The sequence below is a fragment of the Megalops cyprinoides genome, chromosome 15 (assembly GCF_013368585.1).
Source record: "Megalops cyprinoides isolate fMegCyp1 chromosome 15, fMegCyp1.pri, whole genome shotgun sequence".
NCBI lineage: Eukaryota > Metazoa > Chordata > Actinopteri > Elopiformes > Megalopidae > Megalops > Megalops cyprinoides.
Window position 1 is genome coordinate 8,398,138 of NC_050597.1, and position 20,237 is coordinate 8,418,374.

A 20,237-nucleotide genomic window follows, 5' to 3' on the forward strand; every position below is an offset into this window, starting at 1 on the left:
CAGTGTGACAAGTCTTTGCTATGAAGCATGCTAGGAAAAACATTACAGTTATGACATCATATGTAAGATTTTAAGCTGGTATTAATATTAATGTATGCATATGACAACTGTTATATCTATCATTCAGAACTTATTAAGGCTGACAAATGCAACGTAAGACCTTCAAATAGTGTTATCAGTATGTTGACAGTGAACATGAAAGAAATCATTCAAACGAGGCAAAACATGGCTTTTGATATTCCATTGGTAACATCTGCACAGACATCTAGCACTTTGTAAATTCTGCATCAATTTCTTACACAGACATGCAGCAGCTAAAACTGTTTTTTACCCTGCAAACCAGTATGTCACTCATAGCATAATCTATGCTGATGCAGTACCATTTCCCTCCTATAGTTGGAGTCAATGCCCTGTCAGTTCAGGTCACTGCAATTACAGCTTAACACAAGACCTATTTGCAAAATATAATTGAATATGTTTTGAATATGTTTTCCTCTCTACAGTTTACAGTCTGATTTTATTGTGTTTATTAAACTTAAATAATTATAATATATAAACATAATATATAAAAATATTTGTTAATCAAATAAATAGCCAGACATGTTACCATTTAAAAAAAAAACAAGTTACTGTAAATGCATCCCACACACTGAAAAACAACAACATGATTTTTCCACAGAAAAAAACACTTGTCCAGTACCAATTATATCTGCCTAAAGTACATTTTGGAGAGATGATAACAAAAACGTTGAGCTCATCATCATATACTTAGGTACCTGTTTCAATAAAATCTTTTTTATAAGAATTATGTATTCCTGTCTTTGCTGAATGTGTTGCCGTAGCAGCGAGTCTTTGAAAAAGTAGAGCGTTTGGCATTTGGTTTTCTTGTCATTATCAGCACGGTTCAGTATCTAAATGGTGGAACTGTGGGATTTGCATTGAATCAGTGCGAATGCGACATCTCATGATTAATACATTCAGCATACCCTGCTGTGCTAAGCGAACCTGTTATCAACAGAGAGTGTAAACACGTTGCATGGCGCAACAATGAAGAAATATAAGTTGGTGTAAACTACTTACTCTGAAGTTGACATCTCATAGTGATTGTTGGAAGTACAAGAAGGCTCTTTTTCCACAGAGCCAGTTCTGTTTGAGCGCCTCAGACACACAGACATTTACTGAAATTGGACAGTTATTAATAATAGCACAGAGGGCCAGGCGTAAATTGTACAAAATGATCGCTGTGACTTTCTTCCAACTCCGCTCTGATACAGAAAAAGTGAAAAAGGAACAGAATGAGCCAGGGATGCCTTTCGGTGCAAGAGGAAAAGAGGCTTGAACTGACATTTATTGGAGCGTTTATCTAGGATTTTCTTTAAGAGTGTAATTTCACAACAGGTACACGGCACATCCCATTGGACATGCCTGTCTGGTGGATTGCAACACTAACATTTCGTAAGACGGATAAATAAACAATCACCAACACTGCTAGTTAATTTACAGCGTATATCTGTGTTCACGTATCTCTCAGCACTCCTCTCCCCCTGCAGTCTGTGACTGGCCAATTGCTGAAGTGGGTGTCGCCTTACATGACATCAGACACAGTGGGAAGACTCTGACACCCGACTCTCTTTATGCTTGAGTTACCTATTGACCATATGCTGCCTAAACATTCTTACACAACTAAACACCTGTTGGCAGGCGAGAACAAACAGATACTCTTACTATCAAATATGCATGCGATCGAGTCCCCCCCTTCGCATTAGGTTTGCAAATAGAAGTTAAAGGGAAACCTCCAGGAAAAACCAATAATCATTATGCTCTAGAAGGCTGGTATCTAATTATGTCAACAGCTGCACCTCCAAGAAAGTGCTAACCTGGATGTTGTAGAACTACAGAAAATACAGTTAATCCTTTTCTCAACTCAGCATGCTGGCCTGTTTCTATGTGTTTTCAAATAAATACCTTGTAAACGAAAATAAAATATTTATTTAGGCATTAAAAAAAAAGGTAACAAATCTGAGGTCTAGCTTGCAACCTAGTTGACCTAACTACATTAGTGTGGGATCCTTCATGTAACTTTGCATTACACAAAGAAGTCTTAAAATCTCAAACAGGTGGAAAGCTAACATCTTACCTGTATCTAAAAATGATTATAGCACAGAACTGCCCCGTTTTAAACATGCTAATGTAGCTAGCTACAAATATCGATGGATATCATATATGAGGAAAAAACTGATGAAAGGAATAAAACAAGAGATAATAACTCATATATTGCCCCAAACTGGTAAATACTGACAAAACTCAACACTTTGAAACACTCAAGGGCTTATGGAAGTGCAGTCACTGAATATGGGTATGTTATGTGGGGTAATGAAGTTCTTTGCAGCCCTGTCTCAAAATCTGCGTTCTAGAAGCATAATATTCTGCATTAAGAAAGGAGAAATCAATCACTTTTAGTCAATTCAACCACGATGGCCTGATGACACTACACCAGATGACATTTGTCTCATAATTTCAGAATTCACATGCAGTAACTCCAGATTTATCGTTTTATTTTCAGTGAAATGGCGTGACGGTTCAGATGCCACACCCCCAAACCACAAAGTCGGCTAAATTATTGCCGCAGAATTAGGTAATGGAAAAAAGTAATTGGGTTAATAAATGAAATGGGAGAATTAATGGAAGCGTAGTAATATTTCACAATTGGTGATGACCCCTTTTATAGCTTTTTGTCTTCTGAATGTCATATATATTTAATATTTTCCAAAAGTTCTTTCTATATGAGGGTGCAGACTTATGTCTGTATGATCCGTTTTGAAATCGAAATAATTCTGTGAAATACTGTACACTGTGTTTGTACATGTATTTCAGTATACTGGAAATACTGGGCTTTACACAGGGAATAAAAATTGATCATTATCATCACAATGCAAAAGTATATTGAAGTTGCTAAGAATACACACAGAAATGCACGTTGAAAATATATAACCTCTTTGGGTAACAGTTACTCTTTTGTGTGATGATTACTTGTATGCCATCACGTGTAACACATCTGAAAGGAAAAAAGAACAACTCTGAAAACTTTCTCAATTGCTACCTCCAGTCCCATGTAATTCAGACAAAAGATAATCAAGTTAAAATTGTGCATTGTTGCACAAGGGTGAATTTTAAAATTTTTACATGGCAAGTTCTTAGAATATCAATCAAATGAATAGGGAAATCTGGATTTCTAACATGCTCCTACCATTGTTTTCATCTCAATACAACAACACAGCAAGGTGAAATTATTTTAGCGAGGGAAAACTATTTTATCTGAGAATGTTTTGATAGCCTGTGGATATTCTGTCATTCAGAGTGATATCAAAATTAGGCTTCCCAGGAAAAGCCCAAATTGCAAAGATGCCAAAATATGCCATTTTCCAGCAGTGGTAGCACTATAGAAAAACCTCAAGGTGAGGTTAAATTGAGCTCATCAGGGGAAAAAGTTATCTGAAAAGATAGAGAAAATCTAATCATATTTATACATTTCAGTTTAGATTCTCATGCTGTGTAGCTCCTCTACAAAAACTCAAAATCAAAAATATTTTTTAAAAAAACTTTCTTTCTGAATTAAGACAGGTGCCTGTCTTATAATGCAAATGAATCATTTTAATATATCAAATGGCTGACGTAACAGCCTGCACACAGTTGGCAACCCGTGCTGCAGAAGTGTGTGAAAGTTAGCGTAGCTTTGTTTTTCCAAAGCTGATTATTAGCTTATCCACTTATCTGGAAGGTCTGGGCCAGGCCTGGAAAGCTATAGTAGACAGTGAACAAACGGCTAATCATCATCCAGTCCAGGCTCTGCAGGGGGGTGTGAAATACGCTGTCCAGACATGCTGGTACAGCGTATACAGCATAGTGAAATCATAGCATGATAAACAAACTTATACATGAATATTACTGGCAAAGAGGGACATTCTGGTTCATGAATTATTGTGGTTAAGGTCAGAGAGATCTCTGAAGACTGCAGGTAAATGGTCACTGATTTAAATAAGCCAAGATGGCTATGAGTTTGACAGGCAAAAGGCTGTACCCACTATTTTGCATTGTTAGTGCCTGTTGTCAGGAGATTGACAGCTATAATGCCAATGCTTCCAAGAAGAGGAGACATGTATATTTTCCCACCAGAGGTTGTGAGACAAGTGGTTTTGGGGGCACTGGAAAAACCAAAGGCAACAGCTTGAAATCTCCTTAACAATCTGGCATATTCAGTTTGAGTAAGTGTTGAAACAACTACTCAAAGTTTCATGCATGACAGCTGCATTCATGGCCAGGTTGTAAACCATCTGAATTACCTCTGTGCAAGACTGAAATGTAAAATTCAAAAATAAACAGAAAAAAATCTCAAATATGTGCAATTTTAAATTATTTTAGCAGGTCTGTGTTTCTCTGTAGGCAGGGGTATGAATAAATGGAAGTCTGATTCATGTATTGACTAAGAAAAAGCACATATTTGGACAAGGTTGACTCCCGAATAAGCCATTTTCAAAGTAATTAAAAGGAAATTCATATTTTAAGCTATAATTTACATGTAAATAAGAACAGTGATATGAATTTGGCCAAAGTATTCACCCTCAGACATTTATGGGAGTGTAATATATACACATTATTGGACAGAGATGGTGTCCAGAGACTGGCGTGATTGTATCGGGCGTAATCACTTAGAACATCTTGCACTCATTAACGCACCATGACCCCACGCATGCTGAGAGTGGGTCAAAGACACAGATCTAATTGCAGATCGGCTGAAAATGCAGATTTAGGAAGGCTACATGCAAAGCAGCAGGTGCCCTACAGCAAAGATATGCCTGTCTAATGTTTCAATGGAACACAATGCTCTCGAGTGCGATCACTGCAGCCTTTGTCATGGCCATGCACGCAGTACAGGAATGACCACAACTGCGTGGTGAACTGTGGCTTAACTAAATAGTCAAATAAAAGTGGGGCAAATTTTTCTTCCAGTTTTTCACAAAGAAATGTTCAATGTATGATCATGTAGATGTATTAATGTTTTAGATTTATTTACCTTTTTAAAACCAGCCCTTAACCTGAGAGTAGATATCGATACTGGCCTTTTAATGTCCATGTTGCCGTTTCAGCTATGGCCCATGAAGTAAACACAGTCCACATACTGGAGAAAGGGACCATATGTCTGCAGTGGCTTTTGTGGGCTCCTATTTTAACAATGCAAAGCTCATGTGGGCTTGGATCAGGCATTCCGACCGGCCAGTGCCTGAGAACTAGTTGATCAGGACGCCTGCTAACTTCTCTTTAAAATCATCTTTGCCTCAGAACCAGGGGGCAATCAGGCAATGGTGACAAAGGTGGCAATACATGTGGTGAGAGGACAGCACACAATTGTATTTGTGTTATAAACCTCTCACTCTTTTGACAGTGCCATGGACCACACTCTAGAAATCACTGACATTAAAAAGTACCCTTTGTGCAGAAGACATTTGGCATGATTTGAATACTACTGTGCTGTGGCTTTGTGTCCCCTATCCCAAACCTAATGGTCACGCCTCTCCCTGCCACACCACCTCAGTGCAAGGTGTAAGAAAAGCGAGATCAAAATTAGCAACTTGGACGCAGGTGTCATTTTTCCTATTTGCGCAGTACCCCAAAAAATAATATTCTGCATTCTGCCCTGCACAGGTAACTGTCCTGGCTTTCGGTGTACTTTGCACAAGCCTGTAGCCTCAACAACTCAAGCAGATCAGGCACAAAATGCACCACCCTGCTCAGTAAATTTCATTTTCACTGGCAATTGCACAAACTAATGATATTTATATAATAAGTCCTCAAAATAAAACACACCAATCCTTTGCTCTGTTAAACAGAACTGGCGAGAATATAATGAATGTTATCTGCCAACAGGAGGAGGCAACCAGCCTCTTAAAAGTTGTTAAATTTACTAAAGACAATCTCACTGCACTACACACTTCAGCAGGTTACTCCAAGGGCAATCTAAATATTTTAATTTGCACCACTTTGTAATTTGCATTCAATTACATCCTTTGAATTGAAAGTATCTACCACTTTTAATCAAGGTGCTGATGCCCCGAAGCACCAAACCTTCCTGCTCCCACAACAAACATGCATAGAAACGAAATAGAGCGAGGGATATACGTGCCTTATAGACATTTGTAACACATGGTGCCACCATCTTGGCGTTTTTTTAATACAACAAAGATCCCTACCGTTTTCGCAAAAGAGAAATGTGTAACTTTTATTTGCTTCTGCCAATCTGATTCATTAGAGCAAATATTACATTATCTGGAGGTGAGTAAAACAATTTCAGACAGGCACTCGAGCCCATGAACTTTCTATCAACCTGGTGGGTTTTGACAATATTTAAGCCTACCAAAGCAAATACATAGCGTTTGGGCCCGCTCTAGTGTAGCTATTGCATAGTGTAACTATGGCTCATTTATCCCTTTTGTATGGCAAAAATATAGCTTAGTTATGGCTCAGTTAAATCATATCTGTAGGTACAGCATAGCTGAGGTATAGCTCAGGTTTGGCTGACATAGGAGGAAGCGGAAGTTGAAAAACTAAATATTGGTTGAAATCGACTCCCTCTGATGCTATATAATATAAAAAAATGAGTCTCCAAAATACAGTAGAAATGCAATATCAATAATAATAATAGTCATCATCATATAAATCCTTCTAATAATAATGAAAATCTACAGAATTTTTAAACTTTTATTCTTCTTAGACTGACTTTACAAACACTTTTGCCCTGATGGACAAAATATTCACAAGAATAACACTGTAATACAATTATCAGTAACTGTATTATATAATCTATAACTATATTTGGAGCTCCTCAACATGTACCATGTTGCACTCCTAGCATTAATGTAACAGCATTATTCTAGTACACAGTGGTCTAAATCCTTTTCTTGATATTATGCCAACACTTACTGGCATAATATTACTTGTTTATGTTTGGAACATAAACTGTATGAACCAAGCCCCACCACTTGAAAAGAAATATACTTTGAAGTGAATGTTACAGGTGACCCTAGGTAGTCTGAAAAAGCTGATAAGTGCAATTGCTTCACTAACGCCAGCCAAAAATCTTTTTTTGATACAGCTTCAAACAATCCCCTTGAACACTGTCAATTCAATTATGTTCACCAAGAAATAAAACACAATGCTAATCACATGCACATTAAATGATACCGGCGCAGCAATAAATTATTAAATAAATTCTGTCTTAACCAAGCTGCCCGGCTATATAATTAAGTGAGTATAAGAGTGCAACGTGTCTTTTTTTTAATACACTATAGGAGGTTGTGCAAAACATCCTTTCATAAAGTAGGGCACAAAATTAATCCAACTGTGTGTCCTTGGAAAGCCCATTCAATCCCTGTTACGAAGAGTGCGGGCGTATGTCTGAGTCACAGCGGTCAGGAAGGTTCTACTGAGGGGAACCCCCCCCCCTCCCCCTTCCTCATAATCACAGCACAAGCAAATATTTATGTCTTCAACTGAGAGGCGCCACAAAACATCAAAGGGCGAATGGCTTGATGTGTTTGGTCAGGGGCAGATGTGGATGGATGATGGTCCAGGAGTGAATACCTGTCAGGATGCCCTCACCCTGTCGGCGGCCCATTTGCATGGGCTGCATTCGGAGTCAGCGTGACCCTCCACAAGCAGCGGCTCCACATCAGGCTGGCCGCTGACGGCGGGGCGCGCGAGAGTTGACCCGCGCCTCAGATGTTTCGCGCTCTTGCAGGGCACTATCAAAGGCTTCATTCAGCGCACCGCACATCAGTGCAAATGCAGGACGCAGGGCTGGGCTGGGCAGAAATGCATGCTGTGGGGGGTTTTGTTTCATCAGTTGAACATTACTTGTGCTTTTATTTGTTTTCAGGAGCAGAGTAAAATCCATTACTAAAGACCACTAAGAGGAGGTGGGTGGTAAGAGTAGAGTATATATAGTAAGAGTATATATATCCCCCCACCAAGTGCAGCTTGCCAATGTGTGTGCGCACGCGCGTGTCTGTGTGTGTGTCTGTGTGTCTGACAGAGAGAGAGAGAGAGAGAGAGAGAGAGAGAGAGAGAGAGAGAGTATGCTGGGGCATTTGTGTGTACGTGCACACGTGGGTGCCTGTGTGTGATTACGTGTGTGTCGAAAGGGCCAACAAAGAGGTAATCAGAAGTTGTCTCTGCGAGTTACAATTACGACAACACTCATCCAGCACCCTGAAGTGAGACGGGGCCACGGGGGGAATGGGGTGTAGCAGGAGGTCAGCGCAGGTGGACCCTTGCCGACAGATTACCACAAAACAGAAAGCAGGGGGTTCCAGTAGCCCGGCCTCACCACTACCACCACCTCCCGTTCTGCCCTGAATCCTGGCTGACTAATCTCACTGCCTTCAACACTGATTATAAATATCCACTGACAAACTGCAGTAACCCGCCTGCTGTGGCAGGACTGCAGCAGTAAATCGTAACACTAATCAGGCAATCACTGACAAAGAAAAGAAATGACAAAGTAAAAAAAATAGGACATGTCTGAAAGGATGCAAACCAGGGAGCTGTTTTTTTTTAAACTACCTTTCAGTGTCTCCTGATGATTAAGTATGATAGCCCTTCACCACTCAAAGCAGAGTCTGAGAGCGGGGTTTAACACCTGATCAGTGTAGTGAGGGATGTCTTGTGGAAATGCCAAGGGCTGTGTGGCCTGTCTTTGCCTGTAGAGGAAACACTTCACAGTGTCCATTCACATTACATTTGGGCGATAACACAGAAAGCTGAATGACATAGGAGGAGAAGAGGGAGGACCCAAGAGCCCCACCCAAGCCAAGACCACTACCTGATGACACTAGGCTCTGCTGGAGACAACATCCACCATTCCACTCCCCCTCCACTGCGACCACAACCGTGTCTGTCCTCACCCTATCACTCCACAGAGACCATGACAGTGAACACCTCCCCATTCCCACCAAGACCAGAGCAGTATTCATCACCACACTCTCCATCCTCTGATACCACAACAGTTTCCACCCACACCCTCCCAACCCATTGCATATTATATTACATTACATGCATTTAGCAGACACTCTTATCCAGAGTGATTTCCAGCACAATAGGACATAAGTGTATCCATTCAAGTTAAACCCATTCACTGTAACTACTATAGTACACATCACCCCACTACAGCCCAACTGAAAGAGTATCCATGAACCAAACATGACTATACAGACAGCACAACAGTATCCATTGCCCCATTATCACTACACTCAAACCACAAAAGTACTGCCCCTCATCATTCTACTCTGCCTCAACAGAATTCATACGATCCACCACTCCACTCTCAACTCTCTCCCATAAAAACAACATTTTTACTCCTTCTCCGATAATATCCAATAGTAGTCAAACCTATATTCCTCCACTGAACCCACAATAGCCTCCATCGCTTCCATGTCTCTATACCATAACTCCAGGGCTCCTTACTCTTTCCTACAACCTCACATTTTTCCTGAATAATTTTTCATAGTTACACTTTTAACTGCAGGTAATTCTTCCCAGTGCTGCATAATTACGTGGGTTTGCTTTCAAATTACAGACTGCAGTCAGTGATAATTGCCGGAAAAGAACACACATTGATACTAATCCAGGGGCTCCTGAGGATTATCAAGGCAAATTACAGCGAAGGCATTTCAATGAAGATTACATTGGCTGTGAAAATGTCATTACCTGTGGTTATTTCGCCCGCTCTCTATCACGGGCAGCACAGTAAAGAAAAATAACCTTGGAGGACACACCTGAATCCCCTTTCATCAAACAGGTTGAAACATTCACCCACACCAATCTTGTGGATCTGTTTTACTGAAGTGGTGTGAACACTCAGTCTAGTGCCTAGAGCACGGAGACTCTGATACATTTTTAATTTGCATTGGCTTTCATACAATATCCCTGTTGTGATCCATCTTCAGTATGCTCAGAGCTATAAAAATGTATAAAATGTATGAAAAATCATTCAATGTGGCCCTAGCTACCTACCATTTCAATTATCGTGAATGTTACTTTTAAACGGCCAACTGAATCATATTTCACTATCCATATCCATAATCAAAACATAACATTACAAACCGTAACATAAAATAACATAACACAGCAGTTTTAAAATAGCATAGGATATAGCCAATTAAAACATGAGATTCTGTATTTCCATGTTGACCCTGCTGATCCACCAAATAATGGTCTGGTCCACTACCAAAGTGATCTGGACTACAAGAGTGAGTGGCCCACCAGAGTGGCCCACCTGGATCATAGAGCATGAAAAGCTGCAACCTTCTCTTGAGTACAATGTACTCTCCTCTGAAAGAAGTCTCAGCTCATCTGTACTTTATTCAGGGTCTCACAACACTGGCCATCATAACAGACAAAAAGACCACCTTAGAAATGACTTTAGTACAGCAGGACCAGCAAGAGAGTTAGTTGCAGTTTGCATTTAGTATCAATGCCCTAGGTACAGATATTTTTGCAAGCATATTATGTTCATTACCCATATTTAAGTAAAGCCTGCATGCTCTGTTGTCAGAAAATGTGAGTGTATACGTATAACAAATGGTGATATGAGGACACAAACTACTGTAAACTTCTGAATGAGTAAAGTTTCAGATGTTCCCATTAGATGTTAAGCCAGTGATAATGTGACCTTGTGAAGGTTTAGTTAGGTGCGTTCACCATCTGGAAAAAACGATTTGTTTAATTACTGTGAAACCTGCTCTACTCATGTCCAACACTTGCAAGCCCCACAGTACTGCAGAGAGAGAGAGGTGCACGGGCACACTCAAATCCAACAATAATCCAAAATGAAAATATGACTTCCTGAGACAAATCTCACTGATGGAAATAATAACAGTAACAACTGGCCAGCAGGAACATTGTGGTATTATGGGCAAAATCATTTTCATGAAAGAAAAGCTGCATTTACTGAGAATGACTAAAATTATCTTCCGGCTATTTTCCCCGCTAATTTTTGGAAATCACTTTTCAGTGCATGAATGCTACTGCATTGTTTTGCCTTTAGTAGACACCATTTAGAGACCATTAAAATTACATTCCTCAATTTAATTTGCATTACAATCTATGCTTGTCCTCATTTGTGACAGGCTATTTATTTGCTGTGAATGCCATGCGCAGACTCTTTTCTCTACAAATACCACCTTAATTCCTCTTGTTTGCCAACAGTGCACATCCTAATCACAGACTCAAAGCCTGTCTGCTCAGATGCGTCTGTTTACACCCACTGTTGTTCGGCTTACTTCTTAACCCAGCAGGAGGCCAGATATACCTAAAGGGAACCTATTTGTTAATCAGAGAAGATGCATGCATCATCCCAAGGTGAAAATAATTTATTAATGAGGTCAATTATGAACTAAAGCCTAAATGTCTGGTGGAAAAAAAATAATTGGATTCCTGACATATTTCTCTTTCATGGTTAAAAAAAAAAATCTGAATGCTTCAAAACATTTTGAAAAGCTCTCCAGAGTTTAAGGGGAGCAACATCAACAAATTGATTGGCATTTTCAGAATATTTTATTAGATTATGGCTTGAATCAGAGGATCCCCTGAGTTCTCAAACGGAGAGTAGCATACGCTTTTGTGAGTCAAATGTTACTCAAATTCATGAAAGTACATCTCTTAAATGTGACATTACATCCAGAATCAAAAGCAGCCATAACCGAATGAGCATTACGCTACTGAACACCATGACTGACTCATAATGGATCAGATCTGAGGGAAATGTTTTAGCATACACAATAAAAAAACTGTTTTGATTCTATTACATTAAAGCGTGAACCATCAAAAAAGGCTTCGGTACTCAAAGCTTTTAAGGTGCATATTATGATAAGTACTTCTTCAACTAACTTTCTATGAATATGTGATTTGGATTCCATACACTTTAAATATTGCATTTTTACTGTTCTATTTTTCAGCTTTATGTTTAGGATTTTACAAGTTGCAGGAACCAAGCTATTGCCTTCCCTCAAGCGGGATTGGGATTACAGTTTGTGAATACCATATTAATAAAATTTTTAGTTTGTGGAGGTTTTGGAATGAATTTGAGTGTGACATAGGATCTGAATAAATGCATTCAAGAGGCAACAATAGAAGACTAACACCATTTGCTATTAAGAACTGAATTTGTCAGAAGGTAGACAGAAGCGCTGCTCTGTGGCAGTTGCTGACACTCTCCATTTCTTACAGAAAGACGCATGCAGCGATCCCCTCTCCCTGCTACATCCGTGAGCCGGCCGCGAAGCCAATTTCCTGTTGAGAGAAGCATTTGCTTTCACACTGTCTTTATCACATCTATGAGGAGTTAAAGACGGCCTACCTTCAGTGTTATCTTGGGACCAGCTGCAGGTGATTAAACAGAAGAGTCCTAGCCCTGTCCCCAGCCATCTGAAGACCCACGACCTCTGTCGCATTTTCTGTCAGGCGTTACTGCAGGCCCACCTGTAGGGAAAGGGCAGAGTGACACTTTCATTTAAAGGCCAGTGATAACAGCACCCCTCCCCTCAACACCCTCCATTCCGTCAATGACGGCATAAGCAGGTGATTCTTTTGCATTGTGACATCATCACCATGACTGGAGTTGGTGAATCATCCTGCTGCAATGAAAAAATAATTTGGATTTAGCTAATTATGCATACTGTTAATGTTAAAGGTTATATATTGTGTGTGTGGAAGGTAGCTATGAAGTTCATCATAATCTAATTCATCATCTAATTTGACAATGTAATTGTGATGATTTAATTTTCCACTTTGCATCCTGTTATTTATTAAGCACCACAATCGTAATAATAAAGATAAAGAGATGACAGAGAAGCTTTACAAGCTCTCAGACACATTCACTTGAACGCCATTTCAAAACACCAGCTTCTGAACTGAGGCATATTTTCAATGAAGTTACATTCTTCCATTTTAGGCAATGTTATTTTTGCAAACTATCTGCTAATGAATCCAGTCTTTTCAGAAACACATAACATGTCACATGTCACATGAAACAGATGTGTGTGGTTGTCAACAGTCTTGTATATATAGGGCTAGTTAAAACTTCTTTGAGTGTTTTTTTTTCCCAAGAGTGTTTGAGTAACATCTTTTCTACTTGACCCTCAGTTTCTGTTTTACAGAGTACTTAATGCAAATAGTGAAATCAATACACTTCAAAATCTGTGACAGTAATAACCATAACCTCTTTCAGTGATTTTCACCCCTAATGGCATGGTGTACTGTAACTCACTAATAAACAAAGCTAAGTTCCATGCAACATTGTGGCTACAAGGCGAACAATCCTTGTTGATATTATGATGGCATATAAGTGATGGATAATTATGTTAAGGACTGCACTCAAAAGCCCCAACAGACCACAAATAAATAGCAAGAACTCATTTTTACCCTCTTGTTTAAAGCACAATTATATGCATGGAAGTCTCTTGTGGTTCAATTACTACCATGGGCAGGGATTATTTTGGGATTTCACATCTTAGGAACAGCAGGGTTTTATAGAATACAGACAGACAATTTAAGGGCAAAGGGTAACCCCTGTGTGCTTCACAGAGGATTGTAACATTTAAATGTACAAAAACAAAGTACAGAAAAAAAACATGGCAATTATGGTTGACAGCTGCTAATTTGCAATCAATTCGATCAATCCAACTGTATTTAGTATTGTGCCATTTGCAACTGGATCTTTTCACAGTCAGCATTTTTTCAGAAGGAAATAAATAACCATTTTAGTGAGAAAGACACTCCCTGACTCCTTCTCAGACAAGATAGTTAAACTCTCATTAAATAATTTGATGGTTTTCTGATGCATGTATACTTGAAAATCCACAATGGATTTTTCACAATCATTTGTACAAGGCTCTGCAAATGGAGCTCGAATCCATTTAAAATCTGTATAAGATGGTGGAATGGGCTGTGCAGACATCCAACAGCAGGCTCACTATCCTGGTGCATTTTGGCTATGTCTACATATATCGGGAGACATGATGATGTGAATCACGATGATCACTCAGAGAAGAAACGCTCACAGCATAGCCCAGCAGGTCATCAATACTGCTGCACGCCTTGTGGAAAGACTGAATTAGGGCTTCAGCAATATGAAAAACCAATAACCTAACTGCATCCATCAACCTAGCCTTATGACATCGCTTTCAGACTATACGCAAACTTGTTTTCTTTCCATGTAATATTTATATCTCTGTATGGAAGTTTTTTATTCATTTTTAAAGGTAAAGGCTTTTAGATTATTTGTCAGAAGCATTTTTTTTTGTTTGAAGCAAGGTTGTGATGGATGTGAACATGACTTTAAAACCACAGATCACGGTGGCTGGTTTTAATCCATGTCAACCAGTTATATAAATAGATTTAATACAAACAGTTGTATAAATAGACCTTTAACCACTGTCTCCACCACTTGCAGTTTCCAAATAGAATATAGGGCTCCTGATTTTACATCCTCCCTCATCCTCCTGAGAATATAAATCTGTTTTGTGCTGAGAATTTCTCACCAAACTCCTGCTCCTGTGTGATACCAGGTGGTAAGAATTGCCTTCATTTATACAGATAACCTGTTCTCATCTGCCTTTGATGTAGAACAGGTTTCCCCCTGTATAGTCTTCATGACAGAGGTGTAAAAGTTCACAATACAGCAGACCTTTGATGTCTCTCCCATGAGTAAGCCAAGATGCATGACGGAGCGAACTACATCGTAGCAGGAACCTTTGAAAACTTCTGATTCGTCAGCCTTGTGTCACTCCCTTCAACCCCTTGTCTAAGCACAAAGCAGTGCTCCTACTGCCTCAACATCTTCTCTGAAGGAAATGAAGATATCATGGGAATCTAGGGAGATGATAATAATGAGAGGTATATTAAACTTGGATTGTAGGGAAGTGGACTTTTGTAGGGGAGAAAAGTAACATGTACATGGATTTGCCTTCTCATCACAGTATCTTTCTTCTTGTCTTTGTAGTGTGAATCTCATCACTATTTCAAATGTGCAGTAGGCAATATGGCATGTTGAAAATAAATCAGCTAAAATATTCCTATGAAATATAAACAGAAACAACACAATCAAATGTATAACTGTTGGGCCTGTTATTCCTTTCCTTCCCCCTCTCTCTCTCTCTCTCACACACACACACACATATATAAACACACTTGCACACACAAACACTCAAGGAAACTATTAATATCACCCACTGAACCGCCAAGCTATGCTATGTGACTTTCCATTCATCCAATATTCTGGTGTTAGCCAAACATAGCCCCACATTTTGTGTGAGTTCTTTTGTGTCATTTTCACATCCCAGAGACGTGAGGATGATTTCAAGAAGAGGAACACACCACTCTTCAGTCTCAAGACAAAAAAAGACCAACGCTTCACATAGCCATGATCATTGTGTTTTCCCTCCCAAAGAATCCCTCTGCTGTTTATATGGCAAATATTCATTCCATTCTGAATTTGTGTTAAAAACAACACGGAAGGTATATTGTCTTGGGCCTCTCTGTATGTTGAGGTGTCATCAGAAAACAGGCTCAAATAACTTCCCAACGCACTTCATATTTTCAATGGAATGCAAGACTGCTCAAAAACAATGCACACTCCTGAAATGAGGCTTATGTTTAAAAAGTCTGGCATTCCACATCTTATCCATATTTATACTCCATATATACTTATCCGTATCCAAAGTTTAAAACCAAGATGCAGGAAGATACTGCATGTTCACACAATCAGTGTGGGCTACTGAACAACAACCCACACATAACAGACACAAGACTTCTTCAGGGCATCCGTCCGGCTACAAATATGAGTCTAATTAAGTAATCACTTTATCATTAACATGTGCAGTGCAACATGGGATACTCTGTATATCAATCACAGGCAAGTATGTTCAAAGGTATTACACTAAGCATTTTTGGAGGCTTCAAACATTGCAAAGTTATTTTCATTTCAGCGTAATGACTTAAAATTAGTAGCTTTCCTCACAGCATATGATAAACATTACATGATAAAAAATGTGCTTTTCTCTTATAGCTTTTGTCTGATACAACAGAGGCTGTCAAGTGTGTTGTTCCTTTGTATTAGACAGCACTACACACTTAGCTGAGCTACACCTTTCTCCCTTTTCTGTTCTGCATGACCAAAAGGAACCTACCTTTCTTAACAGACAAAAGCAATTTCCCTCCTCCTCTTGTCACGCATCATTTGTATTCATCGATTTTTGTTTATTCAAACATGTTCCAAAGGGAAAAATACCATTGAAAATGTATGCCTACAATAAGATGCAATCTCTGTCTCAAAGAGATACAAGGTACTATGAGTTTAAAGCGGCAGCTATCTTACAACATGGTTTCAGAGCAAAATGTTTTATAATTAAGAGACATACCAGATTATTTTGGTCAAAACTGTGTATTTCTTTCATCAAATAAAGACAAAGAGAGAAGTGGGGGGGGGGGGGGGGGGGGCATTCTTATAACTAGACTATAGCTGCTGAGTTAAAACCTTGTCCTGGAGTTAACAGTGAACTCTACTGCTCCATAGCAACAAAAACTAAGACTATGTAGAACACAAATATAAACGGTATTGTTGGTTACAGTTTTACATGTTGCCCAATCATACAGCTGACAGAAATGTGGGTTAAATACACTGCCCAAGGGTTAGGCAAAATACTTTCAAGCCCTGCTTCTGACAACTATGCCACACTTTTGAAATGAGAATATCTCTCATTAACTCACTTCCATTAATTCGAAAAACATTGAAACAGAATGAAGAGAGTCTCCATCATTGCAAAGCGCCTAACGGTATGCTTTATGAATAACCCTCACCAAAAAGAAAAAAAAAAAGAAACCAATACAGTCTGTAAAAGCAATGACCACCCATGCTAAACAATGCTACTGGTTTTCAATACGCAGATGGTTCAAGGTGCTTTCCTCTTTTTCTTTCAACGGCAGGCAGTGAAAATGACAACTGCATTATTGTGACACCCAAAACAACTGTGTACTCCCCTAAACAGTGATGGCACATTAGACACATGAGAAAGCCATCGACTAGGCCGGGACTCCACAAAGTATCAGCAACATAATGGGCCGAATTAGACGTCCTAGCACTCCCGTTTCTGTCACTGCTGTTTAACGAATGCTGAGGGAAGATATGCCATTAACCTGCTATGAGGTCTCTCGAATACAATGCATTGGAAATAATGAAGCAGATAAGAAATGTAAGCTAGCGGAACTGGAACCGGCAATGATTGATTGCTCTTAAGGGCGATTAAAATCTAAAAAAAAAGCCTGGCTAAAAGCCAAGTTGTAATGCTCAAGACAACCAATCAGCAGCTTCCTTTCCCATGTATCCTGAGAAGGTATTTACTGATATGATACATGTGCACCCAGAAGATGTTTACCAACAACATACACTCATTCATCAATGCCCTGTCTTATGTGATGTGATTTATGTGAAGGGCAAAGTGAGAACAAATTAATGGCCTAAAAGTAATGACCTTGACAACAACCTCAGTATGTACCAGTATGCAAGGCCAAAAGCAAAATATTTATTTTAGAGTAAAATTCTGCCAAGATTCTTAATACCACGCACAACACCTCAGCACAGCCTTCTCACCCGTTGTTAGTGCTTTGAAATTTTACTTTTTAATTTCACTTTTAATGTATGTTTTATGATATGTATCAGATAGTTATATGCAAAGTTCAGCATTCCAAATAATAAAATGTAATCCTTGAAGTACATACTCTAAGCCATGTGAACCCAACACTCCTTGACCCAATCAAGGACACAAGGCAGACTTATTATCAGCCGGAGCTCATTCATAAGAGTGGACAAAGACATACAAAACCTTGATGAAAACCATCCACCAGCATTTCCCTGGAGGACAAATCCACACAACCACTGTCAGCACAGCATGCACCTGCTACAAATTACACATTTCATCAGAGAGATTAAGACAACCTCTGAACCAGCACTTTTCTGTAAAATGAATGATTGGTTTGGTTTTCATTGCTTAGTCTTACTGTATAATATTACATGATCATTTTAGCAATTATATAATCTTCTGTACTGTACTTGCTTTTGAATTGAAATTATGTTTCATTATTTTTATTCTTCATATTAGTTCTCCGCACTTGTGTTGTCTTGTACTGTGTACTTTGGTTTGAAGCTATTACAAGCAACAAGCTAACCTTGTGGTATCTGGGAACTATAACACTAATTGCTCCACCTGTGCTTTGTAAATTAAGTGTCACATTTAAATTGAATCTTGTACTTGTAATAGTGAATTGTATCTTGCAGTATATTCTAATATCCTCCCCTGCTCAGTAAGTCTTCCCGGATAAGAGAGTATGCCACATAAATAATGATAATGCATTATTTAACTTGGATTAAAGTCCTCCCTTCAGCTCTGAAGTGCTGTGTCATCAGTTGATGCGAGGTCCCTCAACAGATGGATGAAGCAATAACAACATTTCATAAATCAGTCTCCAAGGCAATCTCTCTGTACCATTAGTGCATTAGCATAAACAAATTCAAATTCCCAACAGCCGATTATTTGCTCAATAAGCACGCGTACACAAATGTTCAAAGCATTATTACAGTAAAAAAACGTCAGACAAAGCTATACAACGCTATAAATAACCTTACCTGTCAGGCTCAATTCGGAGCACTTTCAAAGTCTGGGAACCATCTCATGAAGCAGTTTTACACCCTACAAGGAGTCCACGTCTATCCGCAAGAGGAGATCACCTGAGAGTAGGAGCCAACAGGTGTCATAGGCTCAGGGCCTCTCATTACTAACACAGCTCCTATTCTCCATCCACACACACTCCTCCTTGCCACCCCATAGCTATCAGAGAAATGAGAGAATGCTGGGTAACCCGAGCCTGGTCAACCTGCGGTTAAACGTCACTGACACGGCTATCCGCTGTTGATCTCTGTGTAATTGTAGCGGCCTGGAGATGCGGTGAGTCAGGAGGGGTGGAGCATTCAATCTAATCTAAGGAGTTTAGTGCAGGTATGAAAACATGTAAAACTTCCCTCAATTGCTCACTGAAAGTTAAAGACAAAGCAGTGAAGTAATTTCACCGTATGCCCTCCACCCCACAACGTCTACAAGATTTACTGAGAAATTCACCTTCTGCTCGAAGTAATCAGTTAAAACAGGAGCTATTTTATGATGCCAAAAGTACTTGTATGTAACACAGCCAACGAGCCTGACCACAGCCATGGCACAACTTCAGAATCAGTCAAAATGTATTTTTTACAGTGCATTTTTACAATTGCTTCATGGTGTGACTTACTGAGCAGAGGTGGTGACCTATAACCACTCTGTAAATTTTGTTTGCCAAGCAATTTGCTGAGGTCTGTCAAGCCTAACGGAAATCACACTTTGATTGGGTATAGTTTTCATTCATGTTCAAAGTACAGCGCGAATGACTCATGTCGCACTTAACAGAAGGAAGGAACTCACCAGGGGATGCAATTATTACCATCATTAGCTTTTGAGGTACTTTTCAGTTTGTTCCTATAATATGGCACAGCAGACTTTATGAGCAATATTCACCAACTTCATAACTTAACGGAGACATCTCTATAGCTCGGAAGGAATCATTTACCAAATGGAACAGAAAAAGATTGCAACACCTGACCAGAATCACAGACTGAATTCATTCCATTTTATGTCGAAATGGCACTGAGTATTGAAGTTCTTCAAGAGATTTTAGACTACCATTTTTTTGGGCAGCATTTAAAAGGGTGCGGATTAAACACCTTACGAACTCGCCGTCTGATTCCCCTATAACCACATTCCAAATCTCTTTAAACTTTGTGAATTCAATCACCTGTGCCTCAGAACATCCTTTTACAACAGGTCATAAGGGCTTTCACGCAATGATTTTTAATGATTCAATATTAAAGCCAAACTCACACTGTGGATGATTCTGGTGAAATTCAGATGCTAACACTGTCGGACCTAGCTTCCTTTCATCCACAGTCATGTGATTAGAATTCAAATAGGTTTAAGCTTACAAAAGGGCTGGCACAGGGTTATCTGTTTGGTGTTAAAAATGCCACAAATTCAATTCAATGCTCAAATTGTATAAATGAAAGGTGTCAAATAAATAGCTGAAATCTGATTAAAACAATGCATACA

The 20,237-nt window shown here is 39.2% G+C and overlaps 1 protein-coding gene across 1 annotated transcript in view; it reads right to left on the bottom strand.

Annotated features, from left to right (window-relative positions):
* Positions 1–20,237, bottom strand: part of LOC118790297 (protocadherin-15-like) — a 205,604-nt gene that overhangs the window by 118,388 nt on the left and 66,979 nt on the right. Inside the window, 1 exon segment of the mRNA XM_036547202.1 lies at positions 12,410–12,531. Within this exon segment, the coding sequence (XP_036403095.1) occupies positions 12,410–12,503 (94 nt within the window). The 5' untranslated portion in view covers positions 12,504–12,531.